Source organism: Platichthys flesus, chromosome 3, assembly GCF_949316205.1.
Source record: "Platichthys flesus chromosome 3, fPlaFle2.1, whole genome shotgun sequence".
NCBI classification, from domain to species: domain Eukaryota; kingdom Metazoa; phylum Chordata; class Actinopteri; order Pleuronectiformes; family Pleuronectidae; genus Platichthys; species Platichthys flesus.
In genome coordinates this window covers 17,311,202-17,336,508 of record NC_084947.1, presented here as the reverse complement: position 1 = coordinate 17,336,508, position 25,307 = coordinate 17,311,202, and the positions used below count along the sequence as shown (strand labels likewise).

Sequence of the window (25,307 nt, the reverse complement as noted above, 5' to 3'; positions counted from 1 at the left end):
TATTTAGTTTTCTTATGCATCATTATATAATGGCCTGAAGAGGGTATAGGAGGATATATCCAGATGAATAGTGTTTTGGAAGGTTGTCAGTGATGACCTCTGAGGCGTCTCAATCCGATCCTGAACTCTGGACCTGTTGCTCTACCGCTCCTTGAAGCGAGCTGTTGAAAGTGGGCCACAAAAGCGGAAGGGAGGGAATCACAATCCTGCTATTCATAAGAGTGCCTTACTGGCTACATCTTCATGTCCCAAATATAATGTTAAAGATAAAGGTAAGGGTTAAATTAGGGTTTATGTTTACGTTTAGCTTCTTGTTAGGTTAGGGTTAGGGGTTATTGGATTGCTTATATGTTAGGGTTAAGATTTGGCTTAGGATATGAGGGTTTTGGTAACCTTAGAGTGGGTTAACACTAAGGTTAAGTTTGAGATTAAGGTTAGGATAAGGGTGTGGGGTAGGCAAGTAGTAAATAAGATAAGAGTAAATCTCCAGGTAATCAATGTAAGTCAGTTTAATGTTGTCTGGAGACATGAATGAATCTTTGAGTTTGTGCATGTGTTTGTGTGTGTGTGTGTGTGTGTGTGTGTGTGTGTGTGTGTGTGTGTGTGTGTTCTCTCTTCTGGATGTCCCGATTGACTTTGCAATGTGGCAGGTGAGAAAGAAATCTGAAACATCTGGATCTTCTAGAAAAGATTTTTGGCTAGATATGAAAGTGACCCCACATCTAAAGACAGTGACTGATGCCATTATTATGTATGTGTCACTCAGGCCTATTTATTGAGTTTGCTGTGGAGATCGCCTCCTCTTCCGCTGCATGTGAAACACTGGAGGGCGGACCACTGAGCCTGGGCCTGTATGGGAAGCTCTATTATTTCCAGCTGTGGATGGAAACTATTACTGAGTGCCTTCTCTATGATGACTTTCACACACACACACACACACACACACACACACACACACACACACACACACACACTCCTACAAGCACCCAGTCAAACATTCAGGCCCACGCTGAATCATTCACCAAAGAGAAAAGACACTGTGTTGGTCTTAGAAAAAGAAAAAAGGGAGGGAGTGTGTGGGAGAGAGAAAGAAGAGCAGCAGTGGTTCCCTCCTTCTTTTTCATTCACTTCCCCTCTCCGTCTGTACTGAGGAGACCGGCCTGCACTCGCCTGTAAGTACCACACAGCTTGTGCTGCCACTCGAACTAAAGCATTTGTATCACAGGGAAATATATCTTCACCCTTCAAAAATAAGTTTAATTTTCTTTTCCTCTGTTCTCGTCATGTGACAGACTGGAGTTGTGATTGAGTAGATTTGAGTTGCACTGATCCTGACACAGATTTGAGCTTCATGTTGTTGTTGTTGTTATCCTTCATCACTGGAGATTTAATATCACTGGAAACCACTGAGATGAAATAGACAGAGCTGTTTATCTTTGACCTTTGTCATTGTTGTGATAATTTATTTCCCCTAGGAACGTTGGTGAGCTTCACTGGAAGTGATTATATGGAAAATGGCATGAGGGTATATGAGAGGGACTTTATTTCATTATTGCCAAATATTTGATTGTATGTATGGGGCTGTGTAGCTGCCTCCTCGTTGTGGTGTTTTATGGAACATTTGCGTCAGTGAATATTTTCCACTGCGATTTTTTTCACCAAACTTCTCAAAGTGAGAATCTTATGAGCAGCAGGTCCCATGAGGATTTATGACTATCCCCGAGATGTTTGTCCTCGTCGTCCTACGCTGTGAGTCTTGGGACGTGCACAGCTCAGAAGAATGTTGTTTACTGCTAAAATAAACCCTGATGCTTTTGTGTTTGTTCTCAGAGACATTCCACAAGTCGTACCTCAGAGAGCAACCTGTGGTATGAATGACACATACAGCAGTGTGTGCATGATGTCCAGTGCTGCTCCTTATCTGTGCTCCGCGGCTCGTTTATCTGTGAACTTGTATCTCTTTGCTTATATCTTCCTATTTAATTATGATTTTATCTTGTGATTTTCGCAGACTTGCTGTCTCTTGTTTTCTCTGAGTATTAAGAAGCTGGTAAAAAGAGAGAGCCCAGGGCTGTAGTCGTTGAGAAACAACATTTTTGATTGCATAACAGATTTATATCATGGTTTATTCACTTGCTGGAATCTTCTGCTGTCAGGATTTTTAATGAGCTTCTGCCGTAACGTACTGGCACATACCTCTGTGTGGTGGGCTTTTATGCAGAACTGTGCTGGAATCCATCAATGTGAGCAGTTGGGCTAAGGGTTGGGGTCAGGGCTCTGTCCTCCTGTACTGACAGTGTTTCCCTGTAATAAATGCCCTGTCTTTGTTTGGCAAAGAGACAAGGATCCAGTGTGGGAGACGTGTCGAGTATAAGGCCAAAGTAGCAATCACAGCTTGCGTGATTACCTCATTTAGACCCTGTTAGCTGCGGAGTGGCAGGGTGTCAGATGTGGTCACAGCGGGAGAAGGTTTGCTGCAGCGGGACACAGATTATGAAGGGGGAGCCTCCGGAGCTGAAGCCTTAGCTGGTCCGGTTCGCCGCTTCAGGTTCAGCAGCTCAACTGTTTGGCAAAAACAACCCAGTGAGGAATACAGGCTCAGTAAATGGATATCTGCCCCGCTCCACCAAGCCAGACCACTGAATTATTGAAAAAAGCTGAGGACTTCAATTTCAAGGTGGAACTGGGCAGAACACACACAAACACACACATATACACACACACTCACACACACACACACACACACACACACACACACACACACACACACACACACACACAGCATGCACGCACAATTATGTCTCCATGTCTTCAAGGGACAACACATTGACTTTTAACATGGTTTTCATGCGTATTTACTCTAACCATAGTTACCATTTGCCTAACCCTAACCCTTAACCAAACCTTAACCTCAACTTAACTTAAACCTAATGTCAACCTTAATGTAAACGAACCATAAAACATGTCTTAAAATGTATTGGATTTACGTTATGAGGACTTGTCATTTGTCACCATAAGTCCCCATAATGTGTTAAACAGCTTTAGGTCCCCAAAACACCAGTAATACCTGGACACTAACACACACACACATACACACTTCCATGTAACATTTTTCCCGTCTTTTTTCATGAAGGTTTTTGCCAGGACTTACATGACATGTGAGTGAACAGCTGGCTGTGTTTGTCAGCAGGTGAGCGGATCACTCACCTGCACCGTGGACCTTGTCACCCAGTCATCCTGCTGCACCCTCAGTGCAAAAAACTAGCCTGTCAGCAGGTTAGATTTCAGGTTCTGCAGTTGTTCGTCTCTATTGGCAAGAAATGTGGGCAAACTGGTCATCCTGGTTTTATTTGGGAAAGTGGTGCACGCTGGAGCGCCAACGGGATTTGAAGATGTGCTCCATTCCTTTTTGATTGTGGCAGGCTTTAAAGTCTGCAACTGTCCTACTTGAAATTGTCTTATCAATACACTCATTGCATCCTCAACTTGGATAATAATTTGCTGTAAAAAGAGCAAACAGTTTTTTAATCTTTGTTGTTCCTTCTCGTTACTACTGCTGGTGTGTGTGTGATCATGTGAGAAAAGTCTACAGGACTTGTGGTGTCAGCGGTTGATTAGATGTTGTTGAGTTAAGACTCCCAAACACTTCCAGAGCTACTAGAACAGACAGAGCTCCTATTCTCCTTTCGTGCCTGAGACCTGGCCTTTGGACACACACACACACACACATACACACAGGGAGAGGGGCTGGGCATGGGAGAGATAAAGTTAGGAGGCGGTCCATGAAGTCATTGGTCAGTGTCTGGGCAGTGGAGGTGATGAACTATTTGAATTCCCCCTTGGTTAACCCTGAGCTGTGAAATATCACCTTATCGCAAAACAATAGGGCTGCTTCAGTGAAGGAGGTGCCCCGGACTGACGGGCCAAGAGACTGGGTGGCTTTTAAACGGGGGCCGAGGTGGGTTGCCATGGTGATGCCTGTCAACCGGGAAGTCCTTCGTGGTGGCAGGCAGAGCAAGGGCTCAACGTGAGAGGGAGAGAGAGAGAGAGAGAGAGAGAGAGAGAGAGAGAGAGAGAGAGAGAAGGAGATAAAGAGAGAGGGAGCTTGGTGTCCTGGCCAGTTTCATGAGTGAGAGGGGTAAGGAGCCGGGACGGTCAGCGGTGTTGCTTACGTGCAGGACAGAGAGAGAGAGAGAGAAAGAGAGAGAGAGAGAGAGGCTTCAGCTGCAGCTTTGAAGGTGAGTGCCCTCTTTCCTATGAGTGACATACAACATTGTGACTGCATGGGAACTTACTTCTGTTTGGCTATTTTGCAACTGTGTTTTTCAAGGTTGAGTAACCTGTTGTCCCAGGTTGATGCTGACTGCTCAGGGCTTGTACACGCTGCTCCGCAGGATTAGTGGTGCGGCCTAACCCAAGAGCTAGAGGGATGCCTTTGCAGGGCACCTGAAAACAAGCTGACCAATGTGATGTGTGTAGTCTTGATGTTTAAAGAGGATTGTGGGAAACCAGCTCTGAGTTGAGCACAGAAAGACAGACAGAAGTTACCTGTTATCCACCAGCGTGAACCTGGAGATACTCATTCAGGGCTGGTTTAGCTGCTAGGGCTGGTTCAGAGTTGGTTCTGTGACCCATCAAAGAGAGGGGGCACAGTGGGGAGTGTTTCCCAACATGCCGTCCCTTTGAGCAGATATTACATGTCATTTGGCTGACATGTAAGCGACTTACAATTAGTACAATCAACATTTATGAGGGGCCATTTAGGGGTTCAGTATCTTGCCAAGGACACTTCGGCATGCAGATAGAAGAGAGTGGGGTTTGAACCGGCAACCTTCTTGTTGGAGAGCCACCACTCTAACCACTAGGCCACACCGTCCCAGATATCAACCCTCACGGCCCCTGGACTGTGCAGGCATCACTGGAGGCTCCCCTTACTGTCAGGGTGATTTCCACAGCAGACTCTGATTCCCTTTGTGATATTACTGAGGGGTCCAGCTGCCAGCGCTCATATCCACCAACCGCCCTCAGCTTTCAAGATACAAGATGACAGGCGTGAGGATTTGTGACGTGTTCCTCTGGATACTGTGTTTCGAGCGTGTATTTTTCCTGTGCTTCTTCTGGCAGATTTTATTTTCAGGGATTAGCCAAGCTGATAAAACTACACAGCGCTTCAGTCCCACTGTTGGGCTCCTCTCCGAGAAAAGAGGTTGTGATTTATTGGCGTGCAGCTCCTCCTGGGAACATGCAGCATCTCCATTGACAAGAAGCATACTGACTGTGACTCCTCCTGGGGCTCAGGCTTGGAGGAGCACCATACAAGGTGGTGAAATACACCCATCCTGATAAATGTGTGTATCCCCCCCAATAACTTCATATCATGGACTTGCAGCTCCAGGACCTTTTATGGGCTGTGTACACACATCTGCGAAGTTGCAAGAAGGGCAAGCGTGGTTGTGCTATCGGCCTCGAAGGACCCTAAACATCCCTCAAGTAAACCGCAGACACTTCAAGTGTTTAGAAATAAATGCCAGCTTTTTTTTAATCCACCAAAGGTGCCTGCAATTTCCTTTCACCTCTTTTTAATGCAGCATCGCTTCACTTTTATAACCTTGTTATGTAACTTGTTTGGCAGCAGTATCATTAAGTGAGTGTTCACACAAACGGGTGATAAGACTTTACCCGTCACCTTGTTCTTGGGTAATATCCAAGAAGTAAATACTTTATTAGAGGATCCGAATCTGTTTGCACTGTTTTTTTAAGAGTGCACAATAACGGTGTTTGGAATGAACACCTTCAGCAAATATTGAGCTCATATTTGGCAGGTTTTCATTGTGTAAACCTGTGTATAGGATTTTTACGGTGCAGCAGAGTGCAACCTCATGGAGTCAATGATTAACCGCTCAGCACCCTTCCACAGAAGCTGAAGAGATCACTCGTGCTAATGAATGCAGATCAGCTCAGTTCACTCTTGTGTGTTTTATTTAAGTCCATTGTCCCGGCTCTTCACCAACACATTCTCCAACACTGTGATTTATGGACAACATGATCCTCCATCTGACCACAGCTTGTGACTTTCCTGATCCAACAGATCCTAGAGGTTTGGGACATATATTCCTGAGGGCGTACGTGATCACCTTGACAGCCTCGTTCTTGGTGAGAACAATGCGTGAAGCTCAGTATGTGGTGGAGGAGGAGGAAGACAGACCTGCTCTCATCCGTCTGTATAAATAAAGAGCATTATAGGTAATGCACAAGTTGAGCTTTGAGTAGTACTGGCAGTAGAGGAGGAAGTATTCAAATAAAAAGAAAAGAAATCTACTCAAGTAAAATAGTTTTTCTTCTTATAAAAGTCAATACTTGCTGAGATTAGCTTCTTCCCCAATGTACTACTACATCATTAATTGCGCCTAAGGGTATATTTTGTTTGATAAGTCGAGTACAGACTCTTATGCTGGCAACCTGTCCAGGTTTTATCCTGGCTCTCGCCCAATGCTAGCTGGGATTGTCTCCAGCTTCCTTGGCAATTCGAAACAGATAAGTGATAAAGATAACAGATTTATAAATGATGGATGAAAGAATTGATGGATAAAAAAGACTCTAATTATTAATAGTTGTTGATAATGGCTGAGTGTCTGAAGTGTTTCTTCACCAGTGATGCAGTTGCTGCAGGGGGCGGGGTCTAATGTTACCTCCCCTGCTCTGATAGATCATTGAACTTATACCCCTCTGGTTATTGGTTACTTTAAAAAAGATATAAACTGAACATGTATTGTAAACATGTAGTAGAATATAGAAAGTACAAATATTTACTCTTAATGTATATGGAGTAAAGTAAAAGTGAATAGAATCAGAAAATACATTTACCTGGGAAAGATATATGAAAAACGTATTTAAGTATAGCAAGTGAATATAGCTTGTTATTTTCCACTCAATGTCAATGGAATGATTTTGTGGAAACGTCCCACGGTGATTCAGAGGTGTCTCAGGGGTGTGGTGAAGTTCACCGACCTTGGCGCTGCTGAGTCAGTTTGGCTCAGCAGCTTCAGATAACAGTCTGATTCCACATCCGCTCCTTTAAGATAAAAAGACGAGGAAAAGAATTCCCAACCTCCAAAGTAAAACAAGTTTATTTTTGATCTCATAACAGAAATGTTTCATTTTAAATAGATGACGGTATTTAGACTTCTGTTTCTAAGTTTACTGAGGTTAACATCTGGTCGAGACCGGATGAGTTTCCTCGGAACAGAGGCAGAATTTTCCATATAAAATCCCTTGATTCTCATTTTGCAAGTCCTCATTTGCCCTGTTGTGGGCTAAAATGTGAAACAAGAGCAGAATGCTGAATGAGAATCGTTTTCAGCGCAAGACACTGGTGTGGTGAAAGCTTGTCTGAAGCAGGACTTCTTCTTCTCATCACATGGGCCTTTTATGGCTCCGTTTTTCTTCCATCACAAAACCGACCCAGTGGTGATAATGGAGGTCTCACCTAGCAGGGGTTTGACTTGTAAATACCTCTTCTCTAACGTCCACATATTTCTGACGATAGCATCAAGGGCTCACACGGCCAATTCTGGAGCCCTGTCTCCCATGTGAAGGCCCAAAGCCGCCTCCGCTACTGAGTCGCAGTAATTACATAAGAATGCACTGAGCATTCAGAGAAACCCAGGGAGAGCCAGACTTCTGGACAGGGGTTTTCTTTGCTCGATATCAACACTGATATTTCCTTATTAGGTAGGATTGTGTTTGTCGAAGGGGGAATGTGTGCGGTGCTGGAGTCTTTCTCGCCACAATTTTTTCTCCCCACATAAATAAGACACAGACACACTGTTATGACAAAGTTCAGACATCAGGATGCAACTTCCATGGGGCAGGGAGATTTAGATTGTAGACTTCTGAGTGGCTCTAGTAATAATATACTGAAATACGGAATTCCATATCAGTTTATTTTACAGGTTGTATATAAAAGATATAAGCATCCCAACTTGCTCCAACTATCCAGAGATTAAGCCGAAAAATATCTTGCATATGGAAAACTGGAACAATTTAAACTTGCACACACATCCATGTGATAATAATGATAAAATAATAAAACAGGATAAAACAACGATTAATTAAAAAAAATAGATAAGTCAATTCATTTGACGTGTTAATATTATTATTATCATTACTATTATTATTATTATTATTATCATTACTATTGTTATTATTATTATTATCATTATTATTATTATTTACATGCAAACAAAATCTCAGTCTCACCAAAAATTCAGTGTTGAGTTTGAAGGTAATTTTAGAAGCGGGGAGGATCATTTTCCCTTCCATAATGGGAAATCCAGTGTTTTGGGAGGTTCAGGTCCTCTAAGCCACTGTGGCTTCAGTGTCTTGTGGAACTGCACAGAATTGCAACATTACACTGGTGGAGTGCTTCATCTTATGAATACTTGTAAATTATAAATACATGACAATTTTATTGGGTTTTTGTTTGCAGCAGTACAATGATAATAAAGAATCTTGAGTACATTTGCAAATGTGGCCACACCCGTTTTGAAAACCATGAATATGGTAAACAGCTGTCATGGAGTCCAGCAGCTACTGCTGAAGCTTGAATGGCAGCAGTGGCGAGGTAGAAAAGGAACTTTTTGTTTTCTAAACTGAAGAGGCATGTGTGGAGATAATAATTCTTCAAAATACCAATGAAGTCACCCAGTTATTTGTTCATCAGTGTGATGGGGCCTTCCAGCTGAGCAGCAGCCTCCTCAGGAGAGATCTGGTATAAACCCTCAGCAGCCATTAGAAAGTATGCAGTGTTCCTTATTGTTAGATGGATAATCAGCTGGCTCAGTGTAGTGTAGTTTTCTCAGTCTTGACCACACATTATAGACCCAAATGTTCAGCTGCAAATGCCACATAGAAAACTCCTCAGAGCAAACTCTCAGCCTATCATAGCCCGGCTCACACTTGGTTATTACTGTCTTGACAAGCTACAAAGCCTTAGATTTCACCAGAGCATATAAACTATCATGTCGAGGGTAGGGTTGAGGAGGGGAAGGGGGGTGTAAGGCTGCATTTTTTCTTCATAGATCAGCGGTCTCCACTTTCAGTAGCTGATCTTCTCCATCATCCACTCCCCCTCAAGTCCAGCTTATTACACCATTGTATGACTGGGAATAATGAGGCAGTCATGTGCGTCACCATCGTTGTTTTTTTTTTTTTGGGGGGGGGGGGGGTGTCATGGAAACAGGGAAAAAGTGGGTGACGCTAACTTTCCCTCTTTTGAATACTGGAGCAATGGGATAATGGAACAGTTGTCGCTCTGCCCATGATGTAAAATGGGATTCATGATATGGAGACTTTGACTTAAAAAGCGAGATTCAGAATGGACCTTCATATATATCAGTTACTTTTTTTAAAACACTGATTAAATATTTTAAAATTAATGAATGAAAGAATTTGGAAAATATTTTGATTAAAATTAAAAAAGTGCAATTACACATTAAAATGTTTGCATTCTCTATGTCTGTGCAGATTATTTTGAAGCTGTGAAGAAGAACTTGATATCCATCACACAAGGACTTACACAGATCACATGCAGTCTCAGGTAAAACCACTTTTTAATATTTCATTTAAAACTCTTTTACAACTGTCAGAATGTCCAGAATAACCAGGGAGAACAAGTCAGTCAAGTCCAGTGTCACTTCAACAATGTGCCATTAGTGCAGACAACAATTCTCCCACTAGCCACTGAAGATGAGAGGCACGGGGGCTTTCCCATGACCCCCATGACCCCGCGACCGCACAGAGTGACCGTAGCACCTGATTGAAATATGTAGTGTTCCAATAGAAGAGCTAGACTGCCCATCATGAGTGGGAGGGAGGTAAAAAAGATCACCATGGTAACCACAAAACGACTCCTAGCCCTGCTGGACTTTAGGGTTGCCATCGACGACCCTTTCCCAACCTCCCCGGCCCGGCTCCGCCCTCTGGCTGGAGAATAGCAGAGCAAGGTGAATAGGGAGTTAATGAGCCCATAATGGTGCTCTCCTGTTTCAATGCCCCCACTCTGCACCTTGAATGAGGCCTTTCTGCCGTTGTGGCCAGAGAGATGATGAAGTGGGTGGAACACCACTTCCCACTTCTCCTGCTTTAAATAAATTAGAGGCCTTTTCATCAGAGGCTCCCCCACAATGCTCAGTTATTCTCTGGAGAATAGCTGAGCCCCTAACAGGTCCACATGACCTCCTACAGAGCGTGGTGTTTACCCAGGGCCAGCAGGAGGACACGACAGGAGCAAAGTTCATACATTGATGTTGCTCATCCATATTTCCACTTTTCATACATGTTTAGCAACTTACGGAAGTTGTTGGCGATCCAAATGGCTCCCGGCTGATCTACTCCAGGGAGGCTGGATTTTCATCAGGGCAGCAGATACTAACTTCTCCAGAGATGACCCATGAGGTGGTCATCTCCCCTGGACTCCCTACTCCTCCCTTGAGCCCTTTCAGCTCAGCTAGACTGCCATCTGGAGAGTTCAAGGTATTAACAGAAATGTCCTGCAGGCTGTGATAATAACAACCCTGAGGTGGCGAGAGTGAGATTCAGTAAACAAGTGCTCCTCCCTGTGGTAAACTAAAGCATCACAGCCATGGACATTTCTTTAACAATCAGCTGTCATTTACATTATGGACATGTATTTTGACTGTTCTAATTGATTCTGCTTCTTTTCTCCAGGTTTCAGAAGTGAATGGAAGTGGCCCAACAGTCCTCAGCTTTGGATCATATTATGGCCCCTCACAGTTGCATGGTAAAAATGTTAATTCATTCATTCCTTAAATCATTCATTCATTCATTGAACTTTTGGTTTGGGGAATACATTGAGGTAGAGACCTCACTTTTAATATAGCTAGGAAAAATAAACTTTCCAAGATACCAAGTTTAAGACAATAAGAACTTAAAATGTTTTCTAAATAGGAAAAGTAAGAGCAAAAGTAAAAGTCTTAGGAATAAATACAGTAGCCACAATTTAATTTAAAACATATATATCCATTAAAACAAGAACAGCCAGAGGAAAAATACGGTAAGATAAAATAACTTAAATTACAGTAAACCAAAAAACTTTGGTTGAGTTTTGGATTGTTCTGTGTGTTGTTCCATGTTGTAGGTGCATCTTGAGAAAAATTTAATTAACTGAGCTCAGTAAAAACAGTCAATGTAATCCCTTCATTTGGGAATGATCATCGGAGTACACATTAAAGAAGAGCAAGGCCATATCAGGAAATATATAACATCTTAGGACAATTAAAACATAACCAGGGTTTATTCTTAGATAGAAGCTCATAAATGGTTTCGTACTTCACATGAATTTAACAAATTTCAATAATGAAATGTTACGACATAAATACTAAAATCGCATTGTTGTGACTGTAACTCAGGTGGACTGTCCAATGGTGACCATGGCTCCTCCACTCTACCACGCAGCTGGACTCCAACCAGGGAGGAGCGGCTCATCAAGTTCTCTGGAATCGGTCCAGTGGATGAAACTGGGATGCCCATCGCCTCCAGATCCGTAAGACCCCAAAAAACACTACGCAAAATAAAACACAAGCTTCGATTTATCTTTGAAAATTAATGTTTACGCCTTCGCACCCCTCATAGCCAGTTACTGGAGGCATTATGTTCTCACGTTGTCTTGCCGTGCCATTTTTGTGAACGCGATTTCTCGAGAATGCCCAGAATAACTCACTTTAACTCAAAGATGAACTGATTCAATTTTGGTGGTGTAAGATCAAAGGCACAGGTAGTGGTGACACATTTCACAAATCTTGCACAAACTTTCTGCTTTAATCAAGATTTGGATAATATAAGTTCACGGTCATGGGTTCACAATCAAGGTATTCACCTCTTGAACTTCATCTTTAAACTCTGTCTTTGTTTTTCTGGGAATTACTTTAACTTTTGACGAGTTGTCGTTTAGATTGATTGACATAAATGTTTGTAATCTGAAACTGCACTGGTTGACGGAGGCATATAACAACATTTGTAGTCAACAGTATTTGTAGTCTAAATATGTGTATAATATATCCTATATGTTACATTTCTCAAAGCCTTATTCGACAGGTTTGTTGACTTTGTGCACCTCCCCTCTGTTCTTATACCAGAGTGTGAACAAGCCCAGAGACTGGTACAAGAGCATGTTCAGACAGATCCACAAGAAGCCAGAGGGTAAGCATGTTCCTCCTCCTTCTCCTCCTCCTCCTCCTCTCACTCACTCAAATCCAGAGTGAATTCCTCTCCGTCAGTGTCAGGAACAGCTGAGGGGATCCAGTGCAAAGGCAAAATGAGTCATAATTGAAACATCCCTCAAGTTTGATGTCATTTTTTTCATTATATCTGACAATAACCCCAGTTCTGATCCCAGCCCCCCCGAAAATTGAGCTCATCATTTTCTCGGTTACGTGTTGCGCAATAGAAAACACATTCCTTGTTATTTGTGTGGTTGATGGCACCATCACAGCAGAGAGGAGGTTTTAGTGGGACGTGTCTGCCTCTGTGATTTGTCTTCTTCAACAATAACACATTTTCAAAGCACTGACAATACGGCTGCTGTGTAACTCATCATGTGAACACACCACTTGTAGAGGATACATGAAAATCTACAGAGGTTGATTACAATAATATCAAACCATAATAGGAACTATAATTTAAAATGTCCATTTGCAGGCCTTACATTGAAGCCGATATTCCCTGCACGATATTTACGTGTGAAGATGTGGAATTCTCCGGACAATCAAAAATAAAAAACAAATGAAACAGATGAACTAATTGAGTGATATTTATGTGATAATTATAGATAATGATTTAGTATAATTGATTCATTTTGTGATTTGTTAAAATAATGGAAATAAAGAAAGTGATTGCCATCTGTATTCATGTTATTTAATTTATGTTAGTGGGGCAGGCGATGTTAGTTTTTCCTCCTTCCTGCTCCTTATTCATTCATGGAATGTGAATAAGTATGTTTTATTTTATACATTCATTACTGATGACACTGAGCTAAACTTAAACTACACTAAAAGTGGTTAGGTCTCACTACAAGACAAATCCAGGTTGTGTTGGTAAGTGAGTATTAGTGAATGTACAAGTATGATAATTTGAGTGATTTATCAAAGCTCTCAAAAAAGGGTCTTGTATTTGTTTACTAGAGCCTGAGCTGGAGGATTCTGAGCAGTGGTCAGCCGAACGTAAGTGAATTCACCAAAGTCCACATTGTTGTCCTTGTCCATGGATCCATTATCACTCTATACTCAAGACTAATCTGCACTGATCTGCAGGGCTCCAGTTATCCGCCAGCACAGAAGAAAGCAACGACACAGACAAGAATCTGTTCAGACTGACACCGTATGGCGCTCTACCAGACTGGTGAGTTGGCACTGATTTGATATGACTGCTTCAGGGTCACAGGGTGGATTAACATATCCCAGCATGCACTGGAGAGAAGACGGAGGCAAATTGCCAGAGCATCACACGGCACATGCCGACAGATTGACAATAACTCATTTTCAGGGCAATTTAATAAAGTCGTGCGTCAACCTGAGCAACATATTTTTACACTGTGGTAAGAAAATGTAACCCTGATCCCCATAGCACACGCAGAGGAGGGCTCAGAGGAAGTAGGCAAACTTTAAGGAACAGGCATGTTGTGGCATTTTACTCTTGCTTAGTGACTCTTCTGATACAGTATGAATATGTAACTAAAGCAGCATCCAGTTAGCTTAGCTTAGTACAAAGACTGTAAATGAGTACAGATCTAAGACTGTATATAAAGATGGACAACAGAGTTTACAGCTTACTAACAGTGGAAACAACAAGTGCCACCTGGTGGCTGGCTGCAATATAGACACATGAATTAAATTTCAAATAGACATAACTAAAATTTGAATGTCAAAAAACAATTGATGCTAAACCAATGTGGTGAAACGAGATATCTATAAATGACATATTTAAGCTCCATTTTGGAATAGTGCATGGGAGGAAATGTATATGTCATCCATCTTTATACAAGGTCTATATACATTATACTTTGGGTGGCTGTGGTTGTGGAGATAGAGCAGGTCAGGAGGTCAGCGGTTCAGCCCCAGTCTCCTCCATTCCAAATGCTGATGTGGCCCTGACGGCTGTAACAACAATGTATAAGCGATGTGTTATATAGACAGTGCTGTATGTAAATGCACTGTATGCATGTGTGGAAGACAAAACTGTTAAAGTTAAAGGGCTTTAAGTGGCCATCAAGTCTAGAAAAGCATATATATATACATTTATATGATATATATGGTACAGTTGTGCCTGGCTTTATACAGCCTAACAAAACCCCTGAAATGCTGAATTCTGAAGGTTTAACAAGAGAAGAGATTTAAGCGCACACTGTTGTTTATTTTTTGCAATAGTTTTCAATTTCTTTCAACTCCTAGAAGACTACACATACACCCATATGCATTCCCACTTCTCATCAGATAAAGGCTGCAGGTGACGTCTTCACCTGAATAACCAACCAAAACTCAGGCAGAGTGGAGGGAAAACGTGTGGGAGAGACAAGTTTGGATTTGTTTTTACAGGCGCTCACAATGAGGCCATGATTAAGTTGCCGTCCATGGTGTGTGTGTGTGTGTGTGTGTGTGCGTGGGGTGTTATATTTCAGGAGCGAGGATGTAGATAAGCTGTCAGACCTGGGAAAGCAGCACCCTCAACCGAAGAGCATATTCGACTTTGAACCGGGAAGGAGCAGCACTTCAGAGATCCAGAGCAAGGTATGACCTCACATGCAGTCAGTTCTGATGTCACTCTGATTCCAGCAGAATAAAATGCCTCTGTGTGACCCTTTGACCTCCGTATTTACTCAGCGTTCACAGGAATGCCACTTGTAGTCTTGTAGTCTTTACTCCAGTGTGGATCTCAAAAACAGGTTTGAGGATGTGCACCTTTTTCTTTCAGGATTAAGACTTTAAGCCCTTGTGGTGCATCTTCTCACGCGAGCGTTCTAATAACTCTTTAATAACTGTGATCATTCACCAGGGTGCCTGTTGCTTACCACAGGTGTGCTCACTCCTTCAATTCTTTCATTCATTTACAGGCAAGAAAAGACACAATCAAAGTATTTTTAGTGGCGTTTCTACACTGAAAGGCTGTTTGACACGTTGACTCATGTAGTTTTTATTTACCTCTTTGGTTGTACTTTATTGTCTTGCAGTAACTGTGCGTGCAGCCGTCTAGTATCTCTTTGTTTAAAAACCCACTTCCCGAGTTTTGCTAACGGCTCTTGCAACATTGTCCCCGATCTGGTGCACATTGTGCCGCGTGTCTGCGCTTGTGAAGTAAAGGAATCTTTGTTTCCACTCCCCCACGAGAGCTGAAGTGTCTTGTGATCTGTATTATGGTGTTAACCTCTTGTGGTGTGTAATGGCTCACAGCACGGGGACTCATTTAATTTCCTCTCTATGACAGTGGCCAATGTTCTATCCTTTGGACGACATTTAAAAAAAAAAAGAAAAAACTGACCATATCAGGTGTGTGCTGCTTCACAGGGCCACGGCAGGTAATGAGGATAACTTCCATCGAGGGGAGGGTCTTGGCAGTCCGAGACACATTAAAAGGCTTTTACAAATAAAAAGAAAGAGAGAAGAGTCTTAAGAGTAGATTCATTTGCAGCACTTAACCAGACAGAATTTTTTCAGCATTAATGATATGTTCCCTCAGAAAACTGTGAAATATTTCTAATGTCTCACAAAGCCCCTCTATGGTGTCAATTGGTTGATATTGGTGAAAACACCCAAACAACTTTTTTATAATTGGCCCTTCGATTCCTGTGGCCCTGGGACAGTTACCTCACGTTGAGTGGTTGGTAATCCAGCCTTGATTGGCAGGCGTATGTGAGCAAGATGAATTAAGTTTGGTTGACTTTGTGACAACAGCAACTTCTCCTCAGTGACCATCTTTTTTTTATGTCCTCAGACGTATTTGTCCTCGAAGATTCAGCCTGAGAAACCAAATCCTCCTTCTATTGAGGTGAGCAGCTTCAACACTACTTTCATTTCTGTCTTTCGGGGCTTTTTAAACCTAATTTTTAAACCTTTCAATCAGGGACACCATTAGCTCCAAACACCAGACTCTGTACTTCTGTTTTAATTGTTGCCACCATTCCTCTTGGCTCAGGCCAGTCTGGTCTCTGAGCTGAGTCGATTTGAGGCTGAGTTGGACTCTGAGATCCAGGGCCTGGAGAGGACGCTTTCCCAGAAGAAGCAGCGTCAAGGCCGGGGTGAGGTACTGAGCCCCCCTCCTGACTCTCTCTGCTGAAGCATCCCTCCTTCCTCAATCTATCAGAATCCTACCTCCACTCTCACCCCCCTCCCACTCCCAATGAGAGCCTGTGTTTCAGTGAGATCCTTCTGCTTGCTAAAGCTTTGATCACGTCTGACATGTTTCTCCCTGGATGACAGCCCTGATATCGCCTGCCTGCCTTGCACTCCGATTGATCTGCTGTGTATATCACCCGCCTGCACGCCGCCCACCCCCAAACAACCCGCCCCCCTCAGCAAATGTAGATCTGGCTGCCAAAAGAGGAAGAACTTTTCAAATCAGTCAAATCGTTTCTTTAAATCCAAATTATGATTCTGAAATTCTTTTTACAATCCCCTAACAGCTGAGAAGTAACCCTGACAATCTTTTTTTTGTAGATTCCCATGCTATGCCTGATTCTTGTCTTATCTTATCAGCTTCATGGGTAGACATTTTTTCTGAGATCATATGCAGCCAAGACAGATGATGAGTGGTGCTGTTTCTAGCACGAGGAGGATAGGACCCAGGGGATTTCTTGCTCCCATGGGAGTGGTCAGCACCTCTACTTGTCTGAGTTGTTGTGAGATTTCCTCCGAGCTGTGGGATACAGAAGTGCTGTGTGTTTAATGCTCACTGTGCTTGCAGGAGGCCAGGGGCAGGGATCCAGCAGCTGAAACCGCAAACTACAGGTCAGTGGCAACATTCCTGAAGAAAGCAATGTGGTGTGATCACTCCGAGTGATAAAGAGTTTGTTATGATGACTTCACTGACTCTTCAACCATGTTTTCATTAATCAAAATGTATGTTTCTACAATAGATTCCATTGAAAGACTTATCTCTCCGGGCTTCCATGATGTAGTTTAATCATCAACAAGTGGACAAGTGGAGTCCAGGGGGAAGGGTGCCTGAGTAACTGAAATTAGTTTTAATGATAGTTAAATGTAAATCCTATTTTAGATGGAGATGCATTGCAGTTACTAAAGTGGTGGTTGTATTATAGGGAGACATTCAGGGCAGGTTAATATAGAGGCCTTGGTCATTCTCCACATAACAGAGCTCCGAGTACAACACCCTGCTTCTTAATCTACTTTGATAACGCTTCATCAATCAGAAGAAACTGCCCATTGCTTCCTGCTTTAGGAAACCGAATACCGTGATTGGAACAAGCAGTATTGCTTTGCGGGCTACCTGTTAGTTGATCAGCTGACTCTCTGCGTTAGGCGCTGTTAGGAGGCTGGTGAGCTTTAACAAGCTCAACTACAGTATTTGTGGCTTCAAACAGCAGACAGCATTCCACATTTCTCCCCGTGTGTGTGTGAGGAATTCTTGGCGGATTCTCGCTGTTGTTTGCGAAGTTGATCTCATGGGTTTTGACCTCACTGGGGAGGTGGTACAAGGGGCTTTAACGTTTTTAAGAGTTTGTTGCTAAGGACGTATGAAATTAAATCTTGCATCAGCAAGCTAAGAAACAGTCCATTTGTTTTTGCAGTTTCCTGTTATCCAGAAAAGTTGTGTGTGTGTGTGTGTGTATGTGTGTATGTGTGTGCATGTGTGTGTGTATGCATGCGTGCGTATGTGTGTGTGTGTGTGCAGGCATCCAGCTGCAGACCCTGGAATCATTTCAGACACAGGCTGAAAATATGCAAATGAGTTGGGAGGAAGCCCGGCAGGAAGCTTTGGGCTTTTGGTTCATTCTTAACTCGGGCAAAAAAAAAGAACAGACCCGTGATTCTGATCATGAATTGAGTTTCTTGGATTGTGAGGATAATTTTAAATTGCAAACCTCATCTAATCCAGATTCTCTGTTGAACGATAACAACATGAGACACACAGTATCATCGTCATGTCCTTTTAGGCTGTGTGATTGCTTGTCTCATCTCTGTACAATGTATTAAATCCAGCAGCTGTGAATTTCTGCAGGAAAACAACACACAGTCATGTCTTCACAGGATATGTTGATTAATTTCCTGGAGACTTACTCTAACCTTAAAATTTTTTACTACTTGCCCAACTGTAACCCTTAACCTTACCCTTACCCTTACCCTTACCCTTACCCTTAACCATAACCATAACCTTAGCCTTAACCTTAACCTTAACCTTAACCTTAACCTTAACCTTAGGCTTAACCTTAACTTAACCTAAGCTTAAACTAAGTTAAAACCTATGGTTAAAACATGGATTATAAAAACATGTCCTTACAACAAGGAGTGTGTGTGTTTCTGTCTGCCCTTTGATATAATCAGAAACCCCTTCCTCCTCATTCGCGGACACACTGACAGTAGTATAAACATCAGAAGCTAATCATTTCCTGACTTTTCCAGCAGTTTCCCAGCATCACAGCAGCCCGTCCATCGCTCCGTCGGCACGTCACTGGCTTCTGCTCCCACATATGGTAAACAAAGAGTTTTTCTTCTCCCCAACACACATGCAAATTTAACCAACGGTACCATTTGATAATGATTTTGAAAAGAACCCTTATTTAAAGTCTATTCCTGTCAGTACTCTCCACAAGTTTCTTGAACCCACACAAGAAAACATGCACTGTCATCGAGCCGGCCTTCAGTGGATCAGGCTGCATATATCTGATACAATCTTGCAGTAATCGAATGTAGTCTGACGGCCTCACGATCCTCTTTCATTGCCTCTGTCGTCTCCTTTTCTAGTATTTCACATTTAAAATGAGGCTGATGGTAGCACGGAAAGCTTTTGCAGTTTTTCTCCTGTAGAAAGAGAAAGCGCTTCAGATGCAGATGGGTGGGGAGGAAGCCCACAAAAAAAAAGGAAGTGAAACTCAAAAGAGCAGATTAAAGATAAGCTTTCCCAATTGTTTTTCTGGAAATTACAAGACCCCTTTAGAACTTTGGCCGTCAAGGGTGTGATTTCATTTATAGCGACACATTCAAAAACATGTGCGGAACAAAGTAGCATGTTTAAGACTCCACTCATACCTCCGTGCCTCTTACTGTGCTCTACAGTAGAACGTCTCTTCCCTGCAAATGAAACCATGGAGCTGCCGCCTAAGAAAGACGAGAAGAAGGTGTGTTTCTGAGACCTTTGTGTAACAGCTGGGAAATTTTCAGATTTTTGTTTTTATGATCTGAATAGATTCTAAATTGTTTATGTAATGAGGGCGTCTGATCTAATTTTTTTTCCAGATGAAAGCAGCGAGAGCCAAGTTCAATTTCCAGGCTCAATCTCCCAAGTGAGTTCCACTGTGAGCTAGTATAATAGTCTCACATTCCTGCTCATTTACATCATTGAAAAGAAAAATGAAGTTATAGAAATGTCAAATTTAAAACTCTAGATTAAATCTAAATTGACTTCTTCTTTTCTTTAGGGAGCTCACTCTGCACAAGGGAGACATTGTTTACATCCACAGGCAGGTCGATGCCAACTGGTTTGAGGGAGAACATCATGGAAGAGCCGGCATTTTCCCCACATCTTATGTAGAGGTGACTTATTTCATCTCTCACATTGGATTTGCAGTGTGTTTTTTATATTCTGAGCCCATGTGATTAAATACTTTTCTTTTTTTAATCATAGATTGTTCCTCCTACCGAGAAGCCGACACCTATCAAGTCTCCCACTCTCCAGGTGTTGGACTATGGAGAAGCTGTGGCTCTATTCAACTTCAACGGCGACCTACCAGTTGAACTGTCTTTTCGTAAAGTGAGTTACATCACATTCATTGGAGCAGCCATAGACAGGAAGACGCTTTCCTTCATCATCGAGAAGTTACAAAGGCTGTTAGCAGCTGTTACTTTACTTTATTACTTTATTTGAAAGGGACAGTGTATATTGATAACATTTATGAAAATATGTCAGAGTGAGCCACAGTGGCTTATTTTCATCTGTAGTTCCTGTGCAGGGAATACAACTGCATACGTCAAGAATAAAAGCATTGAAAATACAGACAAATATTAATATAATGAAAACTAAAGACACATAAATAGGGCCTGCTTGACATGAAAGCAAAGGCAACAGCTCAAAAGGAACAATATGACAACAATAAACACATAGCAAGACAGCACAATATCCATATATTAATATAAGGCCTTGTGAGGCATGAATATTTAGAACAGATACATTGACCAGAGATTCAGGTAGTTTATAGAATGTTTTAGCATGGTGTTTTTGACATGATATACAAATTAAAGACAATGATGCTTTTTCGTGTTAGCTTGTTTATAAGTGAACGTTGGAGGCACTGGTTGTTGGATTAGATGCTTCTCCGGTTTACAGTCTTAATGAAAAATTAAGCTAAACCGCTGAAATCTTGGGCTGTATTTTTGGTATAATTTTTCTCATCTCATTTTCTGTAAGATTATTCTTTCCATTTGTCATAAGTAGGCTACCTGTTTATGCCAATAAATGTTTGTATAAATCTCCAAACTAAGTAGTTACAAAATCTCTCAACTAGAGCCTCAGCTCATAAACTGACCTGTAACATTGTTATGATTTCAAGCTGTAAGCTCATGTCGTCCAACTTTATATACAGTCTCAGATCGGAACCTGTTTCCAGGGTTTGTGCTAAACTAAGCTAACTTCCTCCCAGCTGTAGCTTCATATTTGCTAATCTCTAGCAAGAGATTCTACATGTGAATCTGCAGAATCTGTAGGTGAGGGACAAGATTATAGATATATTGGAGCAGGGAGCCCTCTGGTGTCCATTTCTAGTTTGAGCAGTCATGTTTGAAAAGGTTTGGGTTGCCTGCAGGTAAACAGTCCGTGTTAAGTGATAAAGTTGTGCAACACATCGACAAAAATAGATTGGCTATCAGCTTTTTAATTTAAGCATATTCACACAAATACCTGATAATAGAGATCAGCCAAAATGTTATCTGGACCTAAAGTATCACAGTTTGTTTTGTGTATGGAGAAACGTTCAACTCATGTGTTAAAAGAAATTTTCTTGGACTGTTAACATTGTTCGGTGAACATAAAACATCCCGGACACCCGCTTTCTACCCAGGAAGCCCTTAAAATATCAGTCATTGCCCCCATGGACTAATTAGTGGTCAGGATATAGCCTAACCAATGATATTGCATATAAATCCATGAGTAATAAACATATTTCCCAAAATATCAAACTATTTGCACCAGTGGTACACTTATGCTGTATAAAATGTGAGCAATGAATAGTAGCTTCATGCTGTTAGAACCTAGACATTTTGCAGGTTTGCAATGTGAGATACTTCAAACTGTATGTGTAAACACTAACTGTTCAAAATCCTCTTTATTTTCACCTCAGGGTGAGGTGATCAATATTACCAGGCAAGTCGATGAAAAGTGGTTGGAGGGGAGGATCACAGGGACCAGCCGGAGCGGCATCTTCCCGGTCAATTACGTCCAGGTCAACAAGATGCCTCGCACAAAATACTCCACAGACGACTACTCACCAGGCCCCATGTCTCCCGTCTCCCCTGGACCCCAGAGTCCAGGACGTCCACTCCACTCACCCTGTCCACGTTCACCATTTTCCCCCACCTCCCTCAGCCCTAGACCTGAGCACTCCCCCTTGATGCCATCTTCACCTGTATTTTACAGCAGCCAAGTGTCACAGTCACGCTCCCCCACTCAGACAGCCACACCCAAAGAAATGGCAAATCACTGGCCGCACAGCACCTACAAAACTGCTTCACCCACCAACCAGAACAACAACTTGGCATGGACACACTTGGCTAACCAGAGCTCCGCACCTAGAGCAGTTTCACCCTCCACTCAGTCATCAGTATCCTCACAAAGAGCAGGAGCTACGGCAGTGAACACGTCCAGATACACTGAACCCTCGCAGGTCTGCTCTTACTGCCTCTCTGAGAAAGTCGCTGCACATACTCAACTATGGTGTTACTGTTTATGTTGACCAGAGTGTGGCTCATCATTCCTCATGTCCTAATGCCTGACATGAGGTTTCTGTATTTCTAGGGTTCAATACCAAACCAAGCTGCTCCGTCTAATCCACATGTCAACTCCCGTCTGCAAACACACTTCCCAAACGACGTCGCTACATCAGTGGGGCAACGCAAACCGTACGTCTTGAGATTTAATTATTTCTTCACATTGTTGCAGTACAGACCAGGTTTTACAGCTTTGTTGAATGTGTGGCTCAGAACGTTTGTCTATTTTATGATCTTCATTTTAGATACAAAGCTGTTTACAACTACAGACCACAGAATTCAGATGAGTTGGAGCTCAGAGAAGGAGACATTGTACAAGTGATGGAGAAATGTGATGATGGCTGGTTTGTAGGTAAGAATAAAGAGAGTTATTCTCAAGCTTTAACTCCATAAATATATGTCCTTAGGAAACAATACAGTGAAGTGGGGCTTATTTAAAGATGGGTGACAAATTAATGGCACAATTTCCTTGTTGTTGGTCCCCAAGATTTGTAATTTATTCAGGTTTTTCCTTTACTTTTCCCTTCTGTAGATTGTACAGCAATGTGGAAAGTAGCTTACTATCAATAAAAACACAAATTTAAATTTCACACACACACAAATTATTAAATAAATCTCTGTGGCAGTGAAGTATTTTTCAAAGATAATCAATATTGAAACGTTTTGCGGTGACAGATCCCCCTCTAGTGGACACCATTCAACATTGCAGATGTAATTGGCACAGTAAACTGTACATTGTTTTAGATTTTCAATATGTCCCTGAATGTGTGTGTTTAGAATGTTTGACCACAACTTGTGCTCTCTTCTCTGTAGGTACGTCAGAACGGACTCGTGCTTTTGGGACTTTTCCCGGGAACTATGTGGCACCAGTTTGACTTCCAGGTTTCATTGCTTGCCCACGTCCATCTAGACTCACGAGAGCTCAAATAATCACTCCAGCAGATCCTGCTCTGAATCCTGCAGCTTGTCCTCATTCCGTCACCCACCACCTCACTCCAGAGCCTGGTTCAGTCAAACCTGCATGTCCCCTCTGCCTCTGAGAGCAGAGGTCAAGGCCGGGACCCTGTGTGGTGCCTCACCTCCCTGCATGAGTGTGTGCTAACGTGTGTGTGTGTGTTGCTCTGAGACTTGGAGAATGTTTTCACAGACACGATTAGAGAGGAAATAATGAATGCTGATGATACAGTTTCAGAAGCAAACAGTCGTTTTTGTTCCAGGGACTTTTGCTGCAGGAAAATTTGCATTCCTTCCCACTGAGCAGCATGATTCCTTCCAATGTCCAATTACAGTATGAGGCTGCATTTAGTCCTGTCACAAACCACTGCAGAGAGTTTTGAATGAGGATGGTATATTTCAGTTTGTGCATTTGTCGGATTACTAATGTTTCCTCCATATATATCCCCTCAGATTCTCTTTCAGATCTCTGAAAATACCCTGGCCAAGATTGCAGAAACAACATGAACATCTGTAGATGACATTTTGAGATAAGTTTCCAGCCTTCTATAAGGCTTTGCAGAAGAGGAAATATAATTTATGCATGCACTTGTTTCTAAAGAAATGTGTTCATTATTCGCAGAGCTACCTTTTTTGTGTAATGTTTGTCCATCAAGCTATGTTGTGAAATGCCAAATGTGAAAACTACGAGGTGGATCATGTTCTGTGCTGTAATAGAATAGGAAAATATGCAACAACTCTGAAAGTTGTAACCGATCATCTGTGTTTAAAAGGTCTAAGTTAATTATTTTCCTTCACAGCAAACGCTTAACGATTTAGTTGTATGTGCCAAATCCAACCGTCCATAACATAAAAAAAATTCCGATCCTGCACTGAACAACAGCCCCTCCAGCCCCTATGTATTTCTGCCACATTTGCTACCACTGCTTCCACAGTGTTTTCTCTCTGCTGCTTAGGGAGTAAACATCGACACTCTGAATAATATTCAGAAAATCACTTACGTTTGTGCCAGTGCAGCGTTTGATGAGTGCTTTCTCTCTAAGCCTAATTTCAAATCCTCATCATGAAGTCATCTTATTTGATATGATATATTCATGATTTCACTGTAAAAATCATGTATAATGATTCATATTTAGTAGACAGAGGGGATGATTGTACAGACTGTAACATTTATCCAATTAAAAGTATAATATATATTTGCTTTACAAAAACTCATATGTATGGTACGTATTTTTCTAAAGCAGTTATACATTACAGAGTGATGTTGAAATTAGTTTGTGTTCTTGTGTGTTTCTTTCAGTATTAATTCACCTACAGCATATGTGAACCTGACCAAAGGGAAATACAGACTTTCATATGGAATATTAAAATATAATCACGTATCACACGACAATTATTTATTTCATTTTGGAATTTTCAAGCTCATGAAATAACTAGAAATAGTGCCCTGCAGTTTTATGTCACCATGTGTCTACATACATTTACTTCCAGACTCATAGGAGGTCAACATGACCTTTGATCTTTGACCACTAATCTAACCTGTTAACATTTGAGTCAAAGTGACAACTGATCAGAATTTTAAGAAATTCAATGGTGGACTTTAAATATGCTGTTCAAGAGGCATGTATAAATAAAATTTAAAGATGTAGAAATTAATAAATACATGTATTAAACAATGTAGAAATACATGAATACATGTAAAATAAATAGTAAATAAATACATAACTGAATACATCCGCAAATCGATTGTTAAAATTATAAATATACAAATAAATTAACACTTCCAGATGTATTATAGAATACATTTCTTTTCATTTAAATGTATGTATTTGTGTATTAATTAATCAATTAATTTATTTATGGTAACGATTTATCATCCTCCATCATTATCAAGTCCCACCAATCATCTAATCCGCGACACACACACATACACGTCTCCTTGAAGCTGTAAGGACTACATCAAAAGTCCTCACAACGATTGTATTGAACCAAAATTGGCCCTCATACGTATAAATAGACACGCACAGACACACATAAAACATGCCTTCAAATTTATTTGATTTACGTTATGGAGACTTGCCGTTTGTCACCATAAGTCCCCATAATGTATTAAACAGCTTTAGGTCCCCA

General features: G+C 41.7%; 1 protein-coding gene across 9 annotated transcripts; it reads left to right on the top strand.

Annotated features, from left to right (window-relative positions):
• Positions 1-1,138: 1,138 nt before the first annotated feature.
• Positions 1,139-24,450, top strand: sorbs3 (sorbin and SH3 domain containing 3). 9 transcript variants are annotated; one of them, XM_062382479.1, is made up of 22 exons: positions 1,139-1,172; positions 9,526-9,598; positions 10,345-10,533; positions 10,729-10,801; positions 11,430-11,563; positions 12,156-12,219; positions 13,200-13,238; positions 13,329-13,416; positions 14,693-14,801; positions 16,003-16,056; positions 16,204-16,311; positions 16,972-17,015; positions 18,648-18,718; positions 19,302-19,363; positions 19,482-19,528; positions 19,664-19,778; positions 19,870-19,995; positions 21,578-22,120; positions 22,252-22,355; positions 22,469-22,575; positions 22,899-22,934; positions 23,037-24,450. In XM_062382479.1, exons 2-22 carry the CDS (start codon positions 9,587-9,589, stop codon positions 23,096-23,098), a joined length of 2,187 nt encoding a protein of 728 aa, XP_062238463.1. In that variant the 5' UTR covers positions 1,139-1,172; positions 9,526-9,586; the 3' UTR covers positions 23,099-24,450. The 9 variants fall into 9 exon arrangements, with proteins under 9 accessions (XP_062238463.1, XP_062238525.1, XP_062238472.1 ...); XM_062382541.1 differs by lacking the exon at positions 1,139-1,172 and adding an exon at positions 3,906-4,238 and having other exon boundaries at positions 21,578-21,679; XM_062382488.1 differs by lacking the exon at positions 1,139-1,172 and adding an exon at positions 3,911-4,238 and having other exon boundaries at positions 18,651-18,718.
• Positions 24,451-25,307: the final 857 nt, after the last annotated feature.